The sequence below is a fragment of the Rosa chinensis genome, chromosome 4 (assembly GCF_002994745.2).
Source record: "Rosa chinensis cultivar Old Blush chromosome 4, RchiOBHm-V2, whole genome shotgun sequence".
NCBI classification, from domain to species: Eukaryota; Viridiplantae; Streptophyta; class Magnoliopsida; order Rosales; family Rosaceae; genus Rosa; species Rosa chinensis.
Genome location: NC_037091.1, coordinates 39,333,821 through 39,351,294, shown reverse-complemented (window position 1 = coordinate 39,351,294; position 17,474 = coordinate 39,333,821). Strand labels below are relative to the sequence as shown.

At 38.2% G+C, this 17,474-nt stretch overlaps 2 protein-coding genes across 2 annotated transcripts; both read right to left on the bottom strand.

The window, feature by feature from the left end:
- Window positions 1–734: 734 nt before the first annotated feature.
- LOC112199276 (protein DETOXIFICATION 8) lies at window positions 735–3,092 on the bottom strand. Its single transcript, XM_024340314.2, has 6 exons — window positions 2,856–3,092; window positions 1,793–2,337; window positions 1,602–1,688; window positions 1,459–1,515; window positions 1,076–1,314; window positions 735–997 (listed from the first exon to the last, which is right to left on the bottom strand). Exons 1-6 carry the CDS (start codon window positions 3,090–3,092, stop codon window positions 735–737), a joined length of 1,428 nt encoding a protein of 475 aa, XP_024196082.1.
- A 6,253-nt stretch (window positions 3,093–9,345) lies between these two features.
- On the bottom strand, window positions 9,346–11,813 carry LOC112199275 (glycerol-3-phosphate acyltransferase 9). Its single transcript, XM_040519109.1, has 7 exons — window positions 11,791–11,813; window positions 11,574–11,673; window positions 11,059–11,154; window positions 10,871–10,967; window positions 10,269–10,356; window positions 10,077–10,173; window positions 9,346–9,923 (listed from the first exon to the last, which is right to left on the bottom strand). Exons 1-7 carry the CDS (start codon window positions 11,796–11,798, stop codon window positions 9,834–9,836), a joined length of 576 nt encoding a protein of 191 aa, XP_040375043.1. The 5' UTR covers window positions 11,799–11,813; the 3' UTR covers window positions 9,346–9,833.
- Between the last annotated feature and the right edge of the window lie 5,661 nt (window positions 11,814–17,474).

The window sequence follows — 17,474 nt, the reverse complement described above, 5'->3', positions numbered from 1 at the left end:
TTCATCAATTTTTCTTCGTTTCTTCTTCATCGTCCACGTTCAATCACTGAGTGAATCATCCCACAAAAAGAAGGTCGATCTTAGCTGTCAGATTTCAAGACTTTGTGATTTTTCAATGGCTCTTATTAGAGGCATTATCCTGGTTTTCAGTTTTGAATCAACATGACTGCGAGAGCTAGATTTCAATTTTGAATCAAGGGGATTGAGAGAGGTGGTCATAGATTCAAAGGACAAGGTTTCAATTGTTTAGAATTAGAGATGAAGTTTGTTTCTAATCCTTGTTTTGGTTTTTACGAGAATAAATAAATAAATAAATATATATATATATATATATATATATATATATTCAACACCCAGGCAGAGCCGCCTAGGACCGCCCAAACTCCGCCTAGACCGCCTAGGCGGCCACCTAGGAGCCCAATGCCCAATCCATTCGCTCAGCCCTTACTCACCTCGGTCCGCTGCCGCCCAGCGTCTAGGCGGCCTGGGTGGCCCTTTTTTAGAGCTTTGATAGCAGCTTATATTACATAATCATTTACGAACTAAAAACATTCAGTAAATGATGTAATAATGCTACATCTGCTACTATATAAAATAGGTTCTAAGTGGTACACTAAAAGGTGACTTACTCACCATTATTCAATCTTTTTAGGTAGAAGAACTTAGCATCTTTCTTAGTTTTTGCTGATCTTTTTTTCAAGTAAAATGTAATTTTTTTTAATTTTTAAAGGGTATTATGTAAGTTCATGTAAAATGAATTGGTTGATATGATCTAAAATAGAGTTATGAACCTGTTTAGTCCAATTTGTGGAATAGGTGATGCAACCCAGAAGAGTTGATTGCACAACAGAGCCGACCACTATTCCAATCCAAAGGCCTTTCCCCCTTAAATGCACAGGAAACCCGAGTACCATAGCCACAGGAAGTCCAACCAAATAAAATGCCCCAAGATTGACATACGCCCCCAAATGCTGCCATCCACTTCCTCTAGCTACCCCTTCACAGATACGTATTCTTATGGTGAGATAATATGTGCAAAATTAGAAAGCATTCTCTTACGTTTATAGGCATGTACCTGAGAGTACTGCTTGTAAGCTGTCCATAAAAACTGAGAGGCAAATCAGAGGTGTCATAACTGCAACATAGTCCGCTACCTGCGTCTCACTGCTGAAAGCACTCCCCAAAACATAGCGACAGCAAAAGAGGGTTGTGCTTACAATAATCGCCTCAGTGACTGAGAGAAACACTGCAGCCTGAACAGCTACTCGAGCTGCTTGTGGATTACCAGCTCCTAATTCATTTGATACCCGAGTACTGTAAGATAATTGATGTTTTAGTTTTAATTGATTTGAGTATATTTTGCAGACACCAAACTTGGTGGCCTAATAATAAGGCATTACTAACATAACAACAATGCACTAAAAAAAAATTTTAAAAATGAATTTGTTTAGAACATACCTTGCAGCAGCTCCAAATCCATATGATAAAGTGAAGTGCAAAGTAGAGATTGTAAGGCTATCCAATCACAAAGTACAAAAGTGAGTTTCAGTATATCAATATGTTACAAATTTATTTCTTCTGGTACTGAAATTGAATTATACCATATGGAAAGAACTGAAGTCTCTAGTTTAGGATTTGGTAGAAGGCCTGACAGCAAAATAAGTAGCTCGCACGACCACCATTTCAGACTACAATTTTATCAACAACAAAAAATTAAGATGTGTATATATATATAGTGGGATGAGTGGGAAATGATATGAAAATGTAAAACAGAAAAAATATGAAAACTCACCAAACCATTACAGCAGACGGGATAGCCAAGCGAAAGAACTCTCCAACATGAAGAATAGAATCTTTTGAAATTGTAATACGGGTTTTCTCGAAGACTGAGGAATACATTACATGGGAACCCAGCATCACCACATATAACCAAGTGGATAAACTGAAGGCTATTGCTGAACCTTTACTTCCAAATCCCAGCTTATACACAAGAGCCCATGAGGCAGATATATGAAAGAGAAGAATGGCAAAAGAGGATAGGAGCATTGGGAAAATGAGACTCTGAGACTGGAAGTAGCGAGTTAACGGTTTAATAATTGAAGCACCAAATAGTGCAGGAATAAGCCACATTGAATATTTGCGTGCCTGAAGGGATATCAATGGATCCTGGCCTACTAAAGGTAAAAATTTATCCATGAATATCCATAGGAGACATACTGGAGGACAAACCAAGAGAAGTGATATCATAGCAGTACAAGTATAAGTTCCAAGTTTTTGGTATTGCTCTGCTCCAAATGCTTGCCCGCATAAGGTTTCCAATCCACCTGCCAATCCAGACTGCTCTCCACAAATGAATGCAAATTAAGAAACTCGCTCATTAAAACTTATCTAACTACCAATGAAGGTGTCAATCTTAGTTAAGAGTTATGACGAATTAAAAAGAGATGTATCTATTTGCACCGGGTTTTCTTACTCAACAAATTCATCAGATCCCATTGTACCAATTTAACTTGTTTACCAAAATTTCAAAACAGCATACACATGAAAAGGAGAACCAACGAAAAAAAAAACAAAAACGGTGCAAATATAGTGGTCAAGTTCCTAGCATCCCAACCCATTTATTAAATGAGTTCATTGCTATCAATGACATGTAACATGGTTTGTGTGTGTGTGTGTGTGTATTAGACATATAACATATATGACCAAGTTGACAAGTGCAGCCAAAATTTGACCCTTGATACAAGGTAATGAGTTGAACATATTCATCACAAAAGAAATGTGTAGTTGATGGAAGAAAAGAAACTAGCTTCTGGCAATGCAACACGCGCGCACACATAAGAAAAAGCAGGACTTACAAGAAGGCTGAAACCAGTGACATTGGTGAGAGAAATGGCAATTGCTACACTGGATAGCGAGAGCTGATCAAGATGTCCGACCATAATCATCGATACTAGTTGCAGAAGATACTGCAGTACCGTCACTGCAACCATTGGTGCAGCTATAATACCCTCCTTCTTCAACTCTCTCGCAAATGTAATCGTCCATTTCTTATCTTCATCAACCATCTGTCCCATTTCTAGTTTCTGCTGCATTCTGTGAACTCCCCCTCTTGCTAGCCGGCTAAGTAATCTTACCAATATGAGTTTAAATAAGAAGAATGGTTATGAAGGTATGGCTGGTCGGCCCGGTTATGCATATATATATTACTCTCTAGTTATGGCTCTCCATTAATATATGAAGCTACTGCATGTGATCTTACTTTTGTCCCTAGTGATACTTTGATAGTGTCATAGTAGGCCTCTGTAAATCATAAATCTAGTGACATTTATTTTGTTTGTTTTTGTGTATGACAAAAAGCCGGTCAAATAATATATTTTATGTATGCAAGAAATACTCTTGAATTGAAAGTTTTACTTTCTAGATGTCTTAATTTTATTAACATCGATGCATCTATATATTTCAAATAGTAAGTCAAAATAGTAGCATCGTATAAGATTAATATAGCTGCTCTCACTGCACCAAAAATTTTATCAGACAACGGCAGAAAACCGTTGTGGGATTTGGAGACCCACCTATGTAGAGTGAGCCGTTGTCTGATTTTTCGTTGTGGGATTTGGAGACCCACCTATGTAGAGTGAGCCGTTGTTTGATGAAAAATCAGACAACGGTGGAACACAATTGTGTGAGAAACACACAGACAACAGGTATGTGTTATAACTGTTGTGTGATAGCTCGGCAAATGCCAAGCGCTGCTGCGCAACAGTTGAGGCGCTGTCTTCAAACAACAGTGCCAGTTTTAAGCTGTTATATATTAAGCGTGTCAGACAACATTTTTTTATTTTTTCTGTTGTCTAATTGATCTTCAAACTTCAGTTCTTAGACTATATCTGTTGTGTGATTAACTTTAGGACAACAGAGTTCAATTAATTCTGTTACGTGATTAACTTTTACGACAACAGAGTTTAATTAATTCTGTTGTCTGAGTATAAATTAGAAGATACTGATTCGTTAAAAACCGATGTGTGATATGATTGATTACAATGATTTAAGTCCCATTTTTGGCCATTCAGACAACAGGCAATGATCATTATATCTAATCTGTTGTGCAATCATTTGAACATCCCATTCCTGAATTAGATTGTGCATTCATTCGGTCCATTTACCAAACGAACAGTATGTCGTTAAATACAAACATTGCAAACTATCAAATAAGAAATCTAACTAATACAAGAGCAAAAAATGGTGTATTTCTCAATCATTGAAGCCAACATTTTAAACAAGAAATGAATTATAGTGCGTGCCCATCTACTTGGGACATCATCTCAAGAAAAGAATTATAGGACTCAACATAAAAGCTGCAGTAAGCTGGAGCCTTAAAAGCTAACCTATCCAAAGAAACAATCTTTGTGATAGGCCTCATCAACGAGCCGGGCCGGGCTCCATTAGTAGCGGGCTTGGGCCGGGCCGGGCCTTATTCCATTTTTAAATAGTAGCAGGCCGGGCCGGGCTTTATTGTAAATTGAAGGATCCAAGCCCATCAATTTAATGCGAGCCTCACGAGCTTTTTGGGGCCGGGCCGGGCTAAGCCTTACCGGCTTTTTCGGAGCGGGCCTTCCGGGCTTTATTTACAAATAAATCTTTAAAGATAATATTTTTTATAAACTTATATTTATATATCATACACTCCAAAGAGAAACCTCTATCAACTTTAATAAAATAGGAAAACCGATCGTTGGATGAGATTATTATAATAAATTATAAGTGTGGTAAAAAAATTTAGCCAATTTCGCCATATTTTCGAATTCGATCGAATTGGTCAATCGTCGTCACTTTTATGTTTTCTTGGTTGACCGATGGCATGACGACAGCGAAACGTGCTTATTTTTTCACATCATGTCTGTAAATATTCCATCGATGAATGTGCGTTGACGTAAGATAAAAATTTCAATTTTAATTGCAAAGATGTTGGCCTATATCAATTTGCCTCCTAAAGTCGTATGACTTGTATATTGCATTTAAATTGTTGAGGTTCATTCTAAAGCAACCATGAAGTGGAAAATGAATTTAGAGAAATCAACCTCTCGATTGAGAGATTATAATGTTTTATGGTAATTGTAAAAAATTCAGCTAATTTGATTCTCGTTTCGAATTCGATCAATTAGGCCAAATTTAGTTACTCTTATAAACCTATATCTATCTAAATAAAAAGAACCCAAAGCTAGAGACCTAGCCGCTCCTTTGCTCTGCTAGGTTTATGAAATATCCTCTTCTCTCCGTCCGGCGGCGCGTCCGGTGAGGCTGTCGTCAGACGAAATCTGTTGGCTGCGGTTTTGTTGCCTGTGTTAGCTCCTTCGATCTGGTTCACAAGGGATAGGAGGAGATGGTAGGGGAGATCGAGGCGGCTGGCAGGTTGTTGTTCCTCTCTTGCTGGCCGGAGGGAGGATCGGTGGGTCGGCGGCAGGGTGCGGTGTCGCGGGTTCAGATGTGGACTGGAGAGGAGGAGATCGTGGCGGCGAATCAAGGCTCGGATCGGACTGACCCAATCTGGTTTGGATCCGATCGGAACTGTCGGTTCTGGGTCATGGCGTTTGACTTCGACATGGGGAAAGGAATGGGTGGAAAGGGCGGCGCTTCTCCGGGCGGGGATGGAGCGAGGTGGACGACGATCAGGCGATTGTGGCTGTCGGTGGTGGGATTGGGCCACGCTGGGCTGGCAACCTGTGATTTGATTTGGGCTTGGGCGTGGGCCTGGGCTTGGGCCGGGGCTCTAGTTCCAAAGTGTTTTTTCTTTATTTGGTTTATGTTTCTTTGTTTTTCTTTATCCGCAAGTACTGGCATAATGCCAGCAATAATTCCCTGTTATTTTATAGCAGGGCGATGTGGGCTTGGTCCCAGACTGCACACCCTGTGTGCCTGGTTTGCCCTAGTTAGGTGGCGGGCTCATTGCTTGGTCAAATGGTCGCAACCTCCTAGCGGTAGAATGAAACTAAGTGTCGCCGGATTTATTTTTCGGTGGCAACATAGTGGGAAAGCTGCTGTAATTAGTATATTATGGCTTCGAGTAAGCATTTACTTTCCAGTATGTCACCACCTTTGTAAAGTGAATAGAGTAGCCAAATGTGCACTCTTCGCTAATTGGTGCTTTTTAGAATACATATCTTTAGTTGAGACGTCTGTTATTATCTCGGGTGATTCTCTCAATGCTGTTTATGATTTGGGGTTTAGGCTATATGTCCCCCCCATGTATTCTATGGTTTCATTAATGACTACGGCTTAAGGGCAGCCAATCTGGCCCTTCCTCAAAAAAAAAAAAAAACCTATATCTATGTATCATACACTCCAAAGAGCAACCCCTATCAATTCAAAGAAAATTGGAAAATGGACCGTTGGATGACATTATTACATTAAATTATGAGTGTGGTAAAAAATTTAGCCAATTTCAACATATTTTCGAATCCGATTGAATTGGTCAACCGTCATCACTTGTATGTTTTTTTGGTTGACTGATGGCATGATGACCGCAAAACGTGCTTATTTTTTCATATCACGTCTGTAAATATTTCATCGATGGATGTGCGTGAACATAAGATAAAAATTTCAATTTTAATTACAAAGATATTGGCCTATATTAATTTGCCTCCTAAAGTTGTATGACTTGTATATTGCATTTAAATTGTTGAGGTTCATTCTAAAGCAACCATGAAGTGGAAAATGAATTTAGAGAAATCAACCACTCGATTGAGAGATTGTAATGTTTTATGGTGATTGTAAAAAATTAAGCTAATTTGATTCTCGTTTCGAATTAGATCAATTAGGTCAAATTTAGTTATTCTTATAAAGCTATATCTATATATCATACACTCCAGAGAGCAACCCCTATCAATTCAAAGAAAATGAAAAAATGGACCGTTGGATGACATTATTACAATAAATTATGAGTGTGGTAAAAAATTTAGCCAATTTCACCATATTTTCGAATCCGATTGAATTGGTCAACCGTCGTCACTTGTATGTCTTCTAAGTTGACCGATGGCATGACGACCGCAAAATGTGCTTATTTTTTCACATCACGATATGTAGAATATATATATATATATATATATATATATATATATATGCACATATTCTATATAGAAGTACCGAAATTTCTCAGGTGCGGACGTCCGTACCGAAATTTCGGTACTGATTTCCTATTTTCGACCACTTTCCGGCCACACTTTTACATCTTAACCGTTCAGTTTTTAGGTCTAGTGTATAGATCACCTCTGCAAAATTTCAGCCAATTTGGTGATTGTTAAGGCATCCAAAACTGCAATTTACACGAACGGACCGAATTTGTCGAACCGGAACCGTTCGTATTTATAATGGTAAATTGCAGTTTTGAATGCCTTAACGATCACCAAATTGACTGAAATTTTGCAGAGGTGATCTATACATTAGGACCTAAAATGTGGCCGGAAAGTGGTCGAAAACAGGAAATCCGTATCGTCCGCACCTGAGATGGACTGTGTATATATATATATATATATATTTATATATATGAACAATCACACATAAATATAAATTTATGTGTGTGTGTGTATATTTATATTTATAAACACACACACATATCTACATATATATATATATATATATATATATATATATATAAACACACACACACACACATATATATATATAATATTTTACGGGGCTTTTACGAGCCGGGTCGGGCTGGGTTGGGCCGGGTTTTTGAGGGCTTTTGGCGGGCCGGCCCACTACCCACCGAGGCGGGCTTTTTAACGGGTCGGCGGGCCTCCATCGGCCCACTTGATCCGCGGGCTTTTTAATGAGGCCTACTCTGTGATGAGATTTTTTGGCCGGTAAGGAGAAGATTATCCCTACTCAAGTATAGTTCTGTCTGATCATATCAGATGCTTTGGCAAAAATCAAGCACCAAGGAAGTGAATATCAAATGACAATTCATTGTTTCAGCCTTGTGTTCTCTGTATCCAGTCTAGAATATCTGAACAATCTTCATGTCTGATAAAATACCTGCACGATTGCATATAAATAAAACTATATATTAGCCCTTTTTGCCAACTCAACAATAACTAAAACCATTCAATGTTCATATACTATACATGTTCTTAGTTTGGTTGCCCTTTAGTTCAGACACTTCTCAGCGGCTTGACAATTCTTTCTTCATTTGCAGTGATTCAGGCACAACCCAATTTCCACTTTTGTCATGGTATGCATCATAAATAAAGTTTAGAACAGTATCCTACCAAACTTGTCCAGTGTGAGATGAGTACACAAAATTTACATGAGCATAATTTAACAATTCCAGATGCCCATACTGATTAATGACAAAAAAAAAAAAAAATTACTAAAGCTAATATGTCTAACCATTCTCAAGTGCAAAGAAATACTGTGGGAAATAATACATAAAGCTTAGGGTAGAGTTACCTACATCTCTAGCAAATAATGGAAACAAATTGGAGAGCATACCAAGGTTTGGAAGCGTCAAGCCAGTGATAGATATGCTCGTTACGAAACCATGTCAATTGCCGTTTTGCAAAATTTCTGTAGAGAATTAACAAATTCTGGGTTTTAAAATTTGAATGTAATGAGTAAGAAACATGTAAACACTAAATAGGACACAGGGACTATTAAATCTCCATGCAGCACCAGGTTTTCTACACAATCATGCAAGTTAAATGTTAACTTCGTTTTGGAAAAGAAACGAGATACCGTCAAACATTTGAAGATGTCTGTAACAAAATGAGAATGCTACCTCTTGGAACAAATTTGAAAGCAACAAGTACTAATGCTGAGGATGGTGGCACTCGTGTACTTTTATTTCTTGTATTACTTGATCTTTTACCAAGTAAATTCAAATGGATAACTCCTAAAAGATATTTGCAAAATGTCTCTTTGTTCCCCCTAACCCAATGGTTTTATCAGATGTTGCTTTTATAAAAGGTATTAGCAATATTTATTGAGCATGTCCAAAAAGTTGGCTTATGGCTTTTTTTATAGATTTATTTATTTTATATACATATATATATATATATATATTATATACATATATATACATATATATATATTATTCAAATGAGCTTTCAAGACAGAATTGTAGAGAAAAAATGCATTACCTAGATGCCTTTTGAAATTCAGTCAAAAAGTTGTAGAACTCTCTTGGTGAAGAACTACCTCCTTGCTCCCAAAACACTAATAAACACTCCATAGCCTGAAATAACGGGACCTTCTTAAGTCCTGCTCGAACAGAAATTATGTCCCTGACCCTGCAATGAAGTATCCAAAATGGTGGAGATAAAACAAGATCAGACCGACCTAGGCCAAGGCACTTTGTTCTTAATACATGCCCAGGAAAAACTAGTTGCCTCTGCAAATTCAATGGCAGTCTCCCCAGGCTTCATATTTCCGGGCTCCAAATACCACACATCACAAACAACAGCCCATGATGTCATAAGCTGTAGCAGATGCACTATGAAGGACTGCCTGCAACAAAACCATATTATATAAATCCTTACGGTACCATGGATAGCATAACAACAGCCCAAGCATTGCTAAAGGTTTCCAAATCATGGATCTAAAGCAAAAAAATATCAAAGAGCACCATCAATGGCCAGCTCACAAGGATTGGACTATAACGATTGTGTTTACTGGCATTGAAACACTTCATGCTTTCCATTATACTAGCTTCAGAGTAGATATGAGTAGACAACTTTCTTGGTCATAATAAGAAAGATATGTCAAGGAACAAACTCATTCTCCAAGTAAATAAATAAGTCTGAGTGCATATTATATTAGTCTGTCAGAATTCAAGCTTACTTTCTGCTGTTCCAGAATGCATCAACGAAAATTTTATTGTACTTAATTGCGACAGGGAAAACTGAGCAGCCAAGCTCAAATGCACCCTCAACATATAAACAAATAAAAGAAAAAGTTAGATCAAACGACAAAGACCAAGAACTTCTTAATAGAAACAAATTCAGTACATATATGTCCTACAGTGAAACACGAATATTAACACACTAAAACCTGAGCAAAACAAAAACTCAGATACAGACCTTCTTAAACATAACAGTGTAGTGATTGTTTACACAAGTTCCTTCGGGAAATATAAGGAGAGGGTTATTGTCAGGCCCCACCACATGATCCCTTAATCTGAAAAAGAGATATAACTGTACAAGTTCATATACCAACAACATGGGCAACAACTTAATACAGAAACCCAGCATGCTCTTTCTATTTATACTTACTTCTTCGCAACAATTTCCCGATCCTTTGATTCTGAACGATTGAACCAGATACATCCCACACTCTCCAAAATAGCTTTTTGCAACAATCCTTCTTGTGAGGCATAAACAGAGATAATAATCAGTTTAATTTCATCTTTCTCCAAGAAAATAAAAATCAGAAGGACTCCATTTATTATATGCAAAATGCGAACTTAGATTTTTCCCATTCCTGACTATTATTATTTGTGGTAAACAAAAATAGCATAGATCTAAAAGGCCAAAACCTGGCTCTTTACTTGGCCACTTTTACAAAAGATTCATTGATGTACAAGAAAAAATATGGTAACACTACTAAATTCATTTTCTAAACCATGAAAATAAAATAAAATCACGCAAAGCCAGAAAACTTCACTTCCATCAGAGGCCTGAGGAACTTACATGTAAGATGGATAATTGTAGTAATTACACTACATAAATCGGGCAAATCTAACCCGGTGTTTCAATGATACAGACAAGTATAGAACTCTGTGCATGAAAGTGACTCAAGTTTCCTTTGAGGTTTTGGCAGAAACACTTTCAAAAATGGAATTCCAATAAATAAAAATATTAGCAATAACGCTTACCAACCCATCCAGGATGCTTTTGCATAATTACAGCAAATGTCGTCATTTGTTCCAGGATGATGAAATCAATCATAGAAGTATGATTGGCCACAAAAACCTGCTCAAACCAGGAAACAAAATATAAGGACAGGAGCAAATGAATATGGTTATTTAAAAAAAAAAAAAAGGAACATTAAAGTTAAAACTACCTGCTTTGGCCGCATACTAGGCTTTGGTCCATGGTACTTCACAACCCCAGTCCAAGATGCAACAAAGAAGCTACACATTAACTCCACCAAACATCTCTGAAGGAAAAAGAAACAACATGGCATAATAAGTACAGGATGTTCAATGTAGAAAGCAAAACCAGATGAAGGAGCAACAAGAATATAAGTGTATTATGCCCTATGCTATAATAGACTAGGACTACCACCCAGAGGATTATGCACATGTAACACTTGCTAGACAAAGACTAGAGAAAAAGGCAAATAACTTATGTTGAGAACAATGGCAAAATACAGTTCAACTATTTTTTAGAATGGATAAAAAGATAATACAAGTGTAATCCAAACTATATTGTAGTAGTCTGTGAAAGATTATGCAATACTACTTCATTTAACCTGATTCCTATAAAAGGCAGTCACAAAAATCCAACCTTGTTTTAAGACAATAGGAAAAAATGCAATACATGATAAGTATAGAAATGTAATAAAACAATCTGCACCTCTAAATTTTTGCCCAATTTTTCATGGCCTTTGAGTAGGAAGTGCACAGGAATGAATGCTGAAAGGAAAATTATCCATCCAATAGTCAAGACCAGTACCCTGCACAATAAGTTAAGCCCCTCAATAGCTAAACAGACAACAACAATAATGACAATGGCAAGCACAATCAACTAATAATCAGCGAGACAATGTTCTGTTATACCAGTAACCTCATACCAGCACATTTCGTTGCTTGATGGCATAAATGCATGGAAGTTTGAATATGTAAGCAGAAGATAGAGGCTCTAACCTTGCCGGAAATAGAACAAAGTATCGAATCACCACTCTGAAACATCACAAGGGGAGCAAATAGATATTCCAATTCCACGACTCCGGAGGATTCGACTTAAAGCACCGCGCGAACGAGTCCTGATCATCCAACATTCACAATCAATCACTAAAATTCGATCAAAACTTGAATCTCTAATGAAATTGGTGAGATTATAGAACACTTAGCTAGCAAGCTTCTAGTCAAAACAGTCAATTATTAACTTTGTCTCCCTAGTCCCTACCAAACAATTAGAGCTTGAACATAAATGGAAACTCAAACTTCAAATTCAAGGGAATAAAGGGACTTACAGAGTTAGAGATTGAAGGTGGCGCGCATTACAAAGCGAGTCTGAAGCCGCCGAGATAAAGCACTGGAGCTGCGGTGGTTCGGGGGAGCTGTGGTGAAGGCGTGGACGAGTGATGCAGAGGCGCGGTAGCTTGGTAGGGAGAGACCGGAGAGCGAATAGGAGTTTTAGGGATCGAATGGTTTAGGCAGATTAGGTCTCAATATCTTATTGATTTGGGGATCGAATGGTTTAGGCCATTTTAGATGTCGCGAAAAGGAGAAAAAAGAAAAAAAAAACCCGTCTAGTCACCTTGCCGCCCAGACGAAAGCCCAGGCTCCATTACCTTTCTCATTCAAAGACCAACACAAGCCCAGAAATCCCAAATCGAAGAGAGGACGAAGAGTCGTAAAAACCCCAAATCGAGTAGCTGTGAAACCCCCAAATCGAGTAGCCCACAAATCCCCAAATTGACGTTGTAAACCTAGAGATCGAAGAACCCTATTCTTCAGCAGATTGAAGAACCTCCTTCTTCCCAGTTCCTAATACGCAGAACCTTATTTCTTCACAAATGGAATTGAGTGATGGCTGAGTCGAGATAATAGAACCCTAATCTTGGCGGTGATGCATGTAGGCGAAGATCATGATGTAGATGGAGGAAGGGATTGCAGAGACAATAGGGAGAGGAGCAATCTAGGAAAAGGGACAGTAAAACGCGAGAGGAGATGATGTTTTGAGGAGAGATGATCGAAGAAAAGGTAATTTGTTATTTTGTTGAAGTGTTATTTTGTGCAAGTAGGAGATAATAGCTATCAAGGCGCGGGGGTTTGGTTTTTAAAAGTATTCATGAATCAGACAACACGTATATGAAGTTATGTTGTCTGATTATACATAGTTTAAATTTGAGCTGAGGGAGCAAGGAGGGATAGTTCCCTCCTTTGTGCAATCATAGTATCAGTTTTGGCGCTAGAGATAGGTATCTCTCATTTAGACAACACAAATAAGAAATTATGTTGTAGGAGTACATATATATAACCTACATTTCGATCAAAGTCTGTTCATTTTGGGGGAATGAATGACATTTTGGATGCTTTGAAATTTTGCCAGTATATATCTTCATTACTTGGACAACACAAAGTAAAAAACTGTTGTATGATATTTCGCAAGCTACACTCATACAACAGATATACCTATTCTGTTGTCCTTTGGAGTGCCAATTTGGAGCCAAATTTGAGTTAGGCCAAGAGGGAAATCTGCCGCTATTTTTTTTTCATTCACACAACATATTATTCTTGTAACAGTTGTGCAATGACCTTCTAAACAAAAACTTCAGAATTTTAACCACCTTATACAACATAAGTTTACCAAACGTGTTGTGTGATTCACTTTTCTTCATCACACAACACTTTTTTTTTTTTCATTGTGCAAAAAGTGTTGTGTGTTAACGTTTTTGGTGTAGTGTGTTGTTGATTGTAAGCTTTACCCAAGCTATTATCGATTATTGATTTGTGCCAAGGCAAAACCAAGAATTCAAGCTTAAAACTTCGTTAGAGATTTCTCATCAGTTTCATTATAAAGTTGTTTCTTTTATCAAATTCCTCCCTTTAAATGCAGTAACGGAAAGAAAAAATCACATAATAATAATCGTAATTGAAAACTAAACATATACTATAGGCCTAGGCAAAAACAACCCCAACCCAAATCACCAAGTTCAGGAGGCCAACCCCAAGAAAAGATACCCAATTCAAGGCCTAGCAAGATCAGCTTGACCCAAGCCCAGACTTCATCTCCATCACCCACTAGCTGCAAGTACAGTTTCAGTGTAGGTCCGTCGAACCACACCGCCACATTCATTCCGCTGCGACCCACGCCACCAATCCCCATGCGGTAACGTACCACGCCGCCACAAACTAGCGTCGCCAAGATGCAATGCCCTTCTATTAACACCCGACACCGTCGCCCAATACCTCCACAACCCAGGTCGTCGCAGGTCTTGGAAGCCACTCGACAAAGCGAACCATCCCTGTACAAAAATGACCGCCACCCCCAAAGACTTCATTTGGTACCTGCCGCAGAACCTTCTTGCTAATACCTCAAGCCAAACGCCTCTCCCAAGAACTCCCTCAGCAATAGCCCATTATTGGTAAGGCGAACCAATGCTGACCTCGAGCGTCATCGGATGAGAAAAATTTCTCAAACCCTAGACCCAAAGCAGTCCAAGTTTTTTCAAGCTATATAAATTAATAGCTTTGGGACCAAGGAAATTTGATTAATTTAGTGACTATAAAATAACCGAAAAATTAATAACTCACTAATTTATTCCTTGTTTTCTTAAATATTGGAGTATTTTGTTCAATGTGCTATGTTGACCGACGAGCAAATAATTAACAGCGTCATGCGAAATGATCAAGATGATGATAGTTCTACTATAGAGCCCATTTCGAGAAAGGAAGCTCGCAAAGTAGTGATGACATTGAATGAATTTTTGTTGCATCATGAAAAACCACACCAGAACTTTTACAATGTTAAGAAATGGAAATTCTACAATATGCTAATGCATATTAGTGCAACTCACATACGTTGCATAATACAACAAGCATTCTACGTGCGCATGCTCCTATCTTTGTATTGCAAGTTAAAGAGTCCCTTCTTTCTTATGGAGTTCGGGAACTTGTAGGGGCTAGGAGCCTCCCGGACGTCACTTATGCTTGATGACATCATGTTTATAACTCCCCAACCAAGAAGATAATCTTACTTGGGGATTTCGAGGACTTGTAGATACCTCTACTAGCAAGCTTGTTTTATATGTCACCTAGCATAAGTAACACCTTCTTAGGGGGCTCCACAAGTCATGGTGGGGCCCAACAACGACATGCATTCCATAACCCAACATTCAACGTACCCCGTGATAGTCAGAAGTGGCCATGACCTCATCGGGAAGCAACCTTCATGACCTTACCAACTGTCTTCACAATATGGTTTTCTAGACTAGAATGGGGACTTCTCATCCCATATTGAAAAAAATGTAAAGGAAGGAACCTCCCTTCCCTATAAACGGAGACTCCTTCCTACTTACTCAACATCCCATTACAACATTTTGTAATCAACTTGAGTCTTGCATAGTAAAGCTTTAAGTGGATATAATATCCCCCAAAGTGGGAAATGAACTGCTATACCTCTCTCTCTCTCTCTCTCTCTCTCTCTCTCTCTCTCTCTCTCTCGTACGTTAACTAGAGCCTTCGGTTCTAACGTTAACACTTGTTTATGTTGTAATAGGGTTGATTAATAGTGCAGTCCAATGTGCAAAGTTTAAACATGTTTCGAACCTAAGACCAACCATAACACATAAACAAACTCTACCACTAGAGAAAATTGTGTTATGCTCATATAAGGAAACTCTAAACATTTTATATTCTTACTTTTGTACAGAAATTAAAAAATATACAAAAATCACAATGGGATACGGGACCCTCTATGTCTCTACATGGCTCCGCCCCTAGTTGATGATGATCTCTCTGTGAATATCCTATCTCTTGCCAACTTTGCCTGAAATGTACATATGTAAGTTATCAATATATATGTTCTCTACTAATAAAGATTTAAATATACATGTTTACTAAAATGATAGTAATTCAATCTCCGAAACAATGAATTTACTCTTTTTCTTTAGAGTAGAAATGATTTTTGTTTAGTTACTTTTGGCTTGTGTGGCTTGTTGAGTAGTTTACTATAGTAAAACATTAGAACTATTCTCATATGTAAGATACATACAATTATATTTTGTTCAACATTTCAGTTTGCATCTGATCAATTTCACAACAAATAAATTTTGATGTAGTACTATGTTTTATTTCTCTAGGGGATCCAAAAGCTAAACTTTGGATATTTTACTTTGAATGAGGGTTGATTGGTGTGTTCTACAGATTGCTCTGAACATTTTTCAAGGGTTTAGGGATCCTATTAGGTTAATGGATGTAGGCGTCGAAGCTGGTTCCTCTTTTGTCTTTTCTGGTCGTTCAACCAACTTCCAGACGTTTAAGTATCTCATGATATTGGTTGACACGCAAACACGCTAGTCACGTGTTGTGCCGTTGTCCACTTGTAATGCTGGTTATGATACACTCCTAGCAAATATCATATAACAATGGGCTCACTCCCCTGATCATCCTATTTAGTCAATTGGAATTGATAATGCTAGAGAGTTTACATCGAAGACTTTCGATGTTTATCGCATTAGGACTGATGTTGGACATCATATTCCCATGAACACACCCAATAGTCTCGTGGAAACGACTGCGATGGTAACCCGGACATTGGTAATGCGCACCAATCTCCTTATATCTGCTTAGGGTGATGCAATATCGCATGTAGCTATATATGCTAATTCATCTATGACTCACTACCACTCAATCTATCTTTGCGTTACAGCTAGTGACTGGGTACAAGTATCGTAATTACGCATCTTTGAGTGTGTCATTTATGTGCCAATTGCACCGCCACAGCGTTCTATGGTGGGTCCTTACAGACGAATGCGAAACTACATTTGATTTGAGACTCCAACAATCGTCCGCCACTTAATGCACTTGCAAGGCGATCTCCTCATCGCTAGATTTGTTGGTTGTCACTTTGATGAGACAGTCTTCCCATCATTATGGGGAGATAAGAACATTGATGTTCAGTAGGAACAACAGGAATTGTCGTGGCCTGTCCCCACTATGTCTCATCTTGATTCCCAATAAAGTGACGAGATCATACATATCTACTGCAAACATGCCTGCAAGGAAGGACGTGTGAGGACCTGGATTTCTGTTATTTAATTTTGGTAGTTAATAATGGACCAGTTGTACGAATAATTGTTATTGTACTTTATTCGTAGGTTGTATGTGAAGTGTAATGGTTTTCGTACGTATAATTATTCGAATTTCACAGTTTAGGAGGTCGTGTGATGTTTGACTTTTTATACATTGGGATTCTTGGAAAACCTCCTTCATGAAAGTTGCAGAGTGCGTCGAGTTTGTGGACATGTGGAACGTGGGAATTGGAGTTCGTATGAGAAAGTTATGACTATCGGAAAAAGTTTTCATTTTAGTATAAATAGAGAAAAATCAGAAAATGATTCATTATTTCACTTTCCCTTTCAGAAACAAATTCTTCTCTCTCTTTTCTCTCTCGGCTACACCTTCAGAATCAAAGTTTTCCACCTGACCCGACCTAACCTGACTTTTTCGGCGATCTCTGGCAGTGAAACTTGGTCAGCTGGTTCGTCTCCTCTGTCTGGTCGTCTCTGTGGCATCCTCTAGCGGCGAT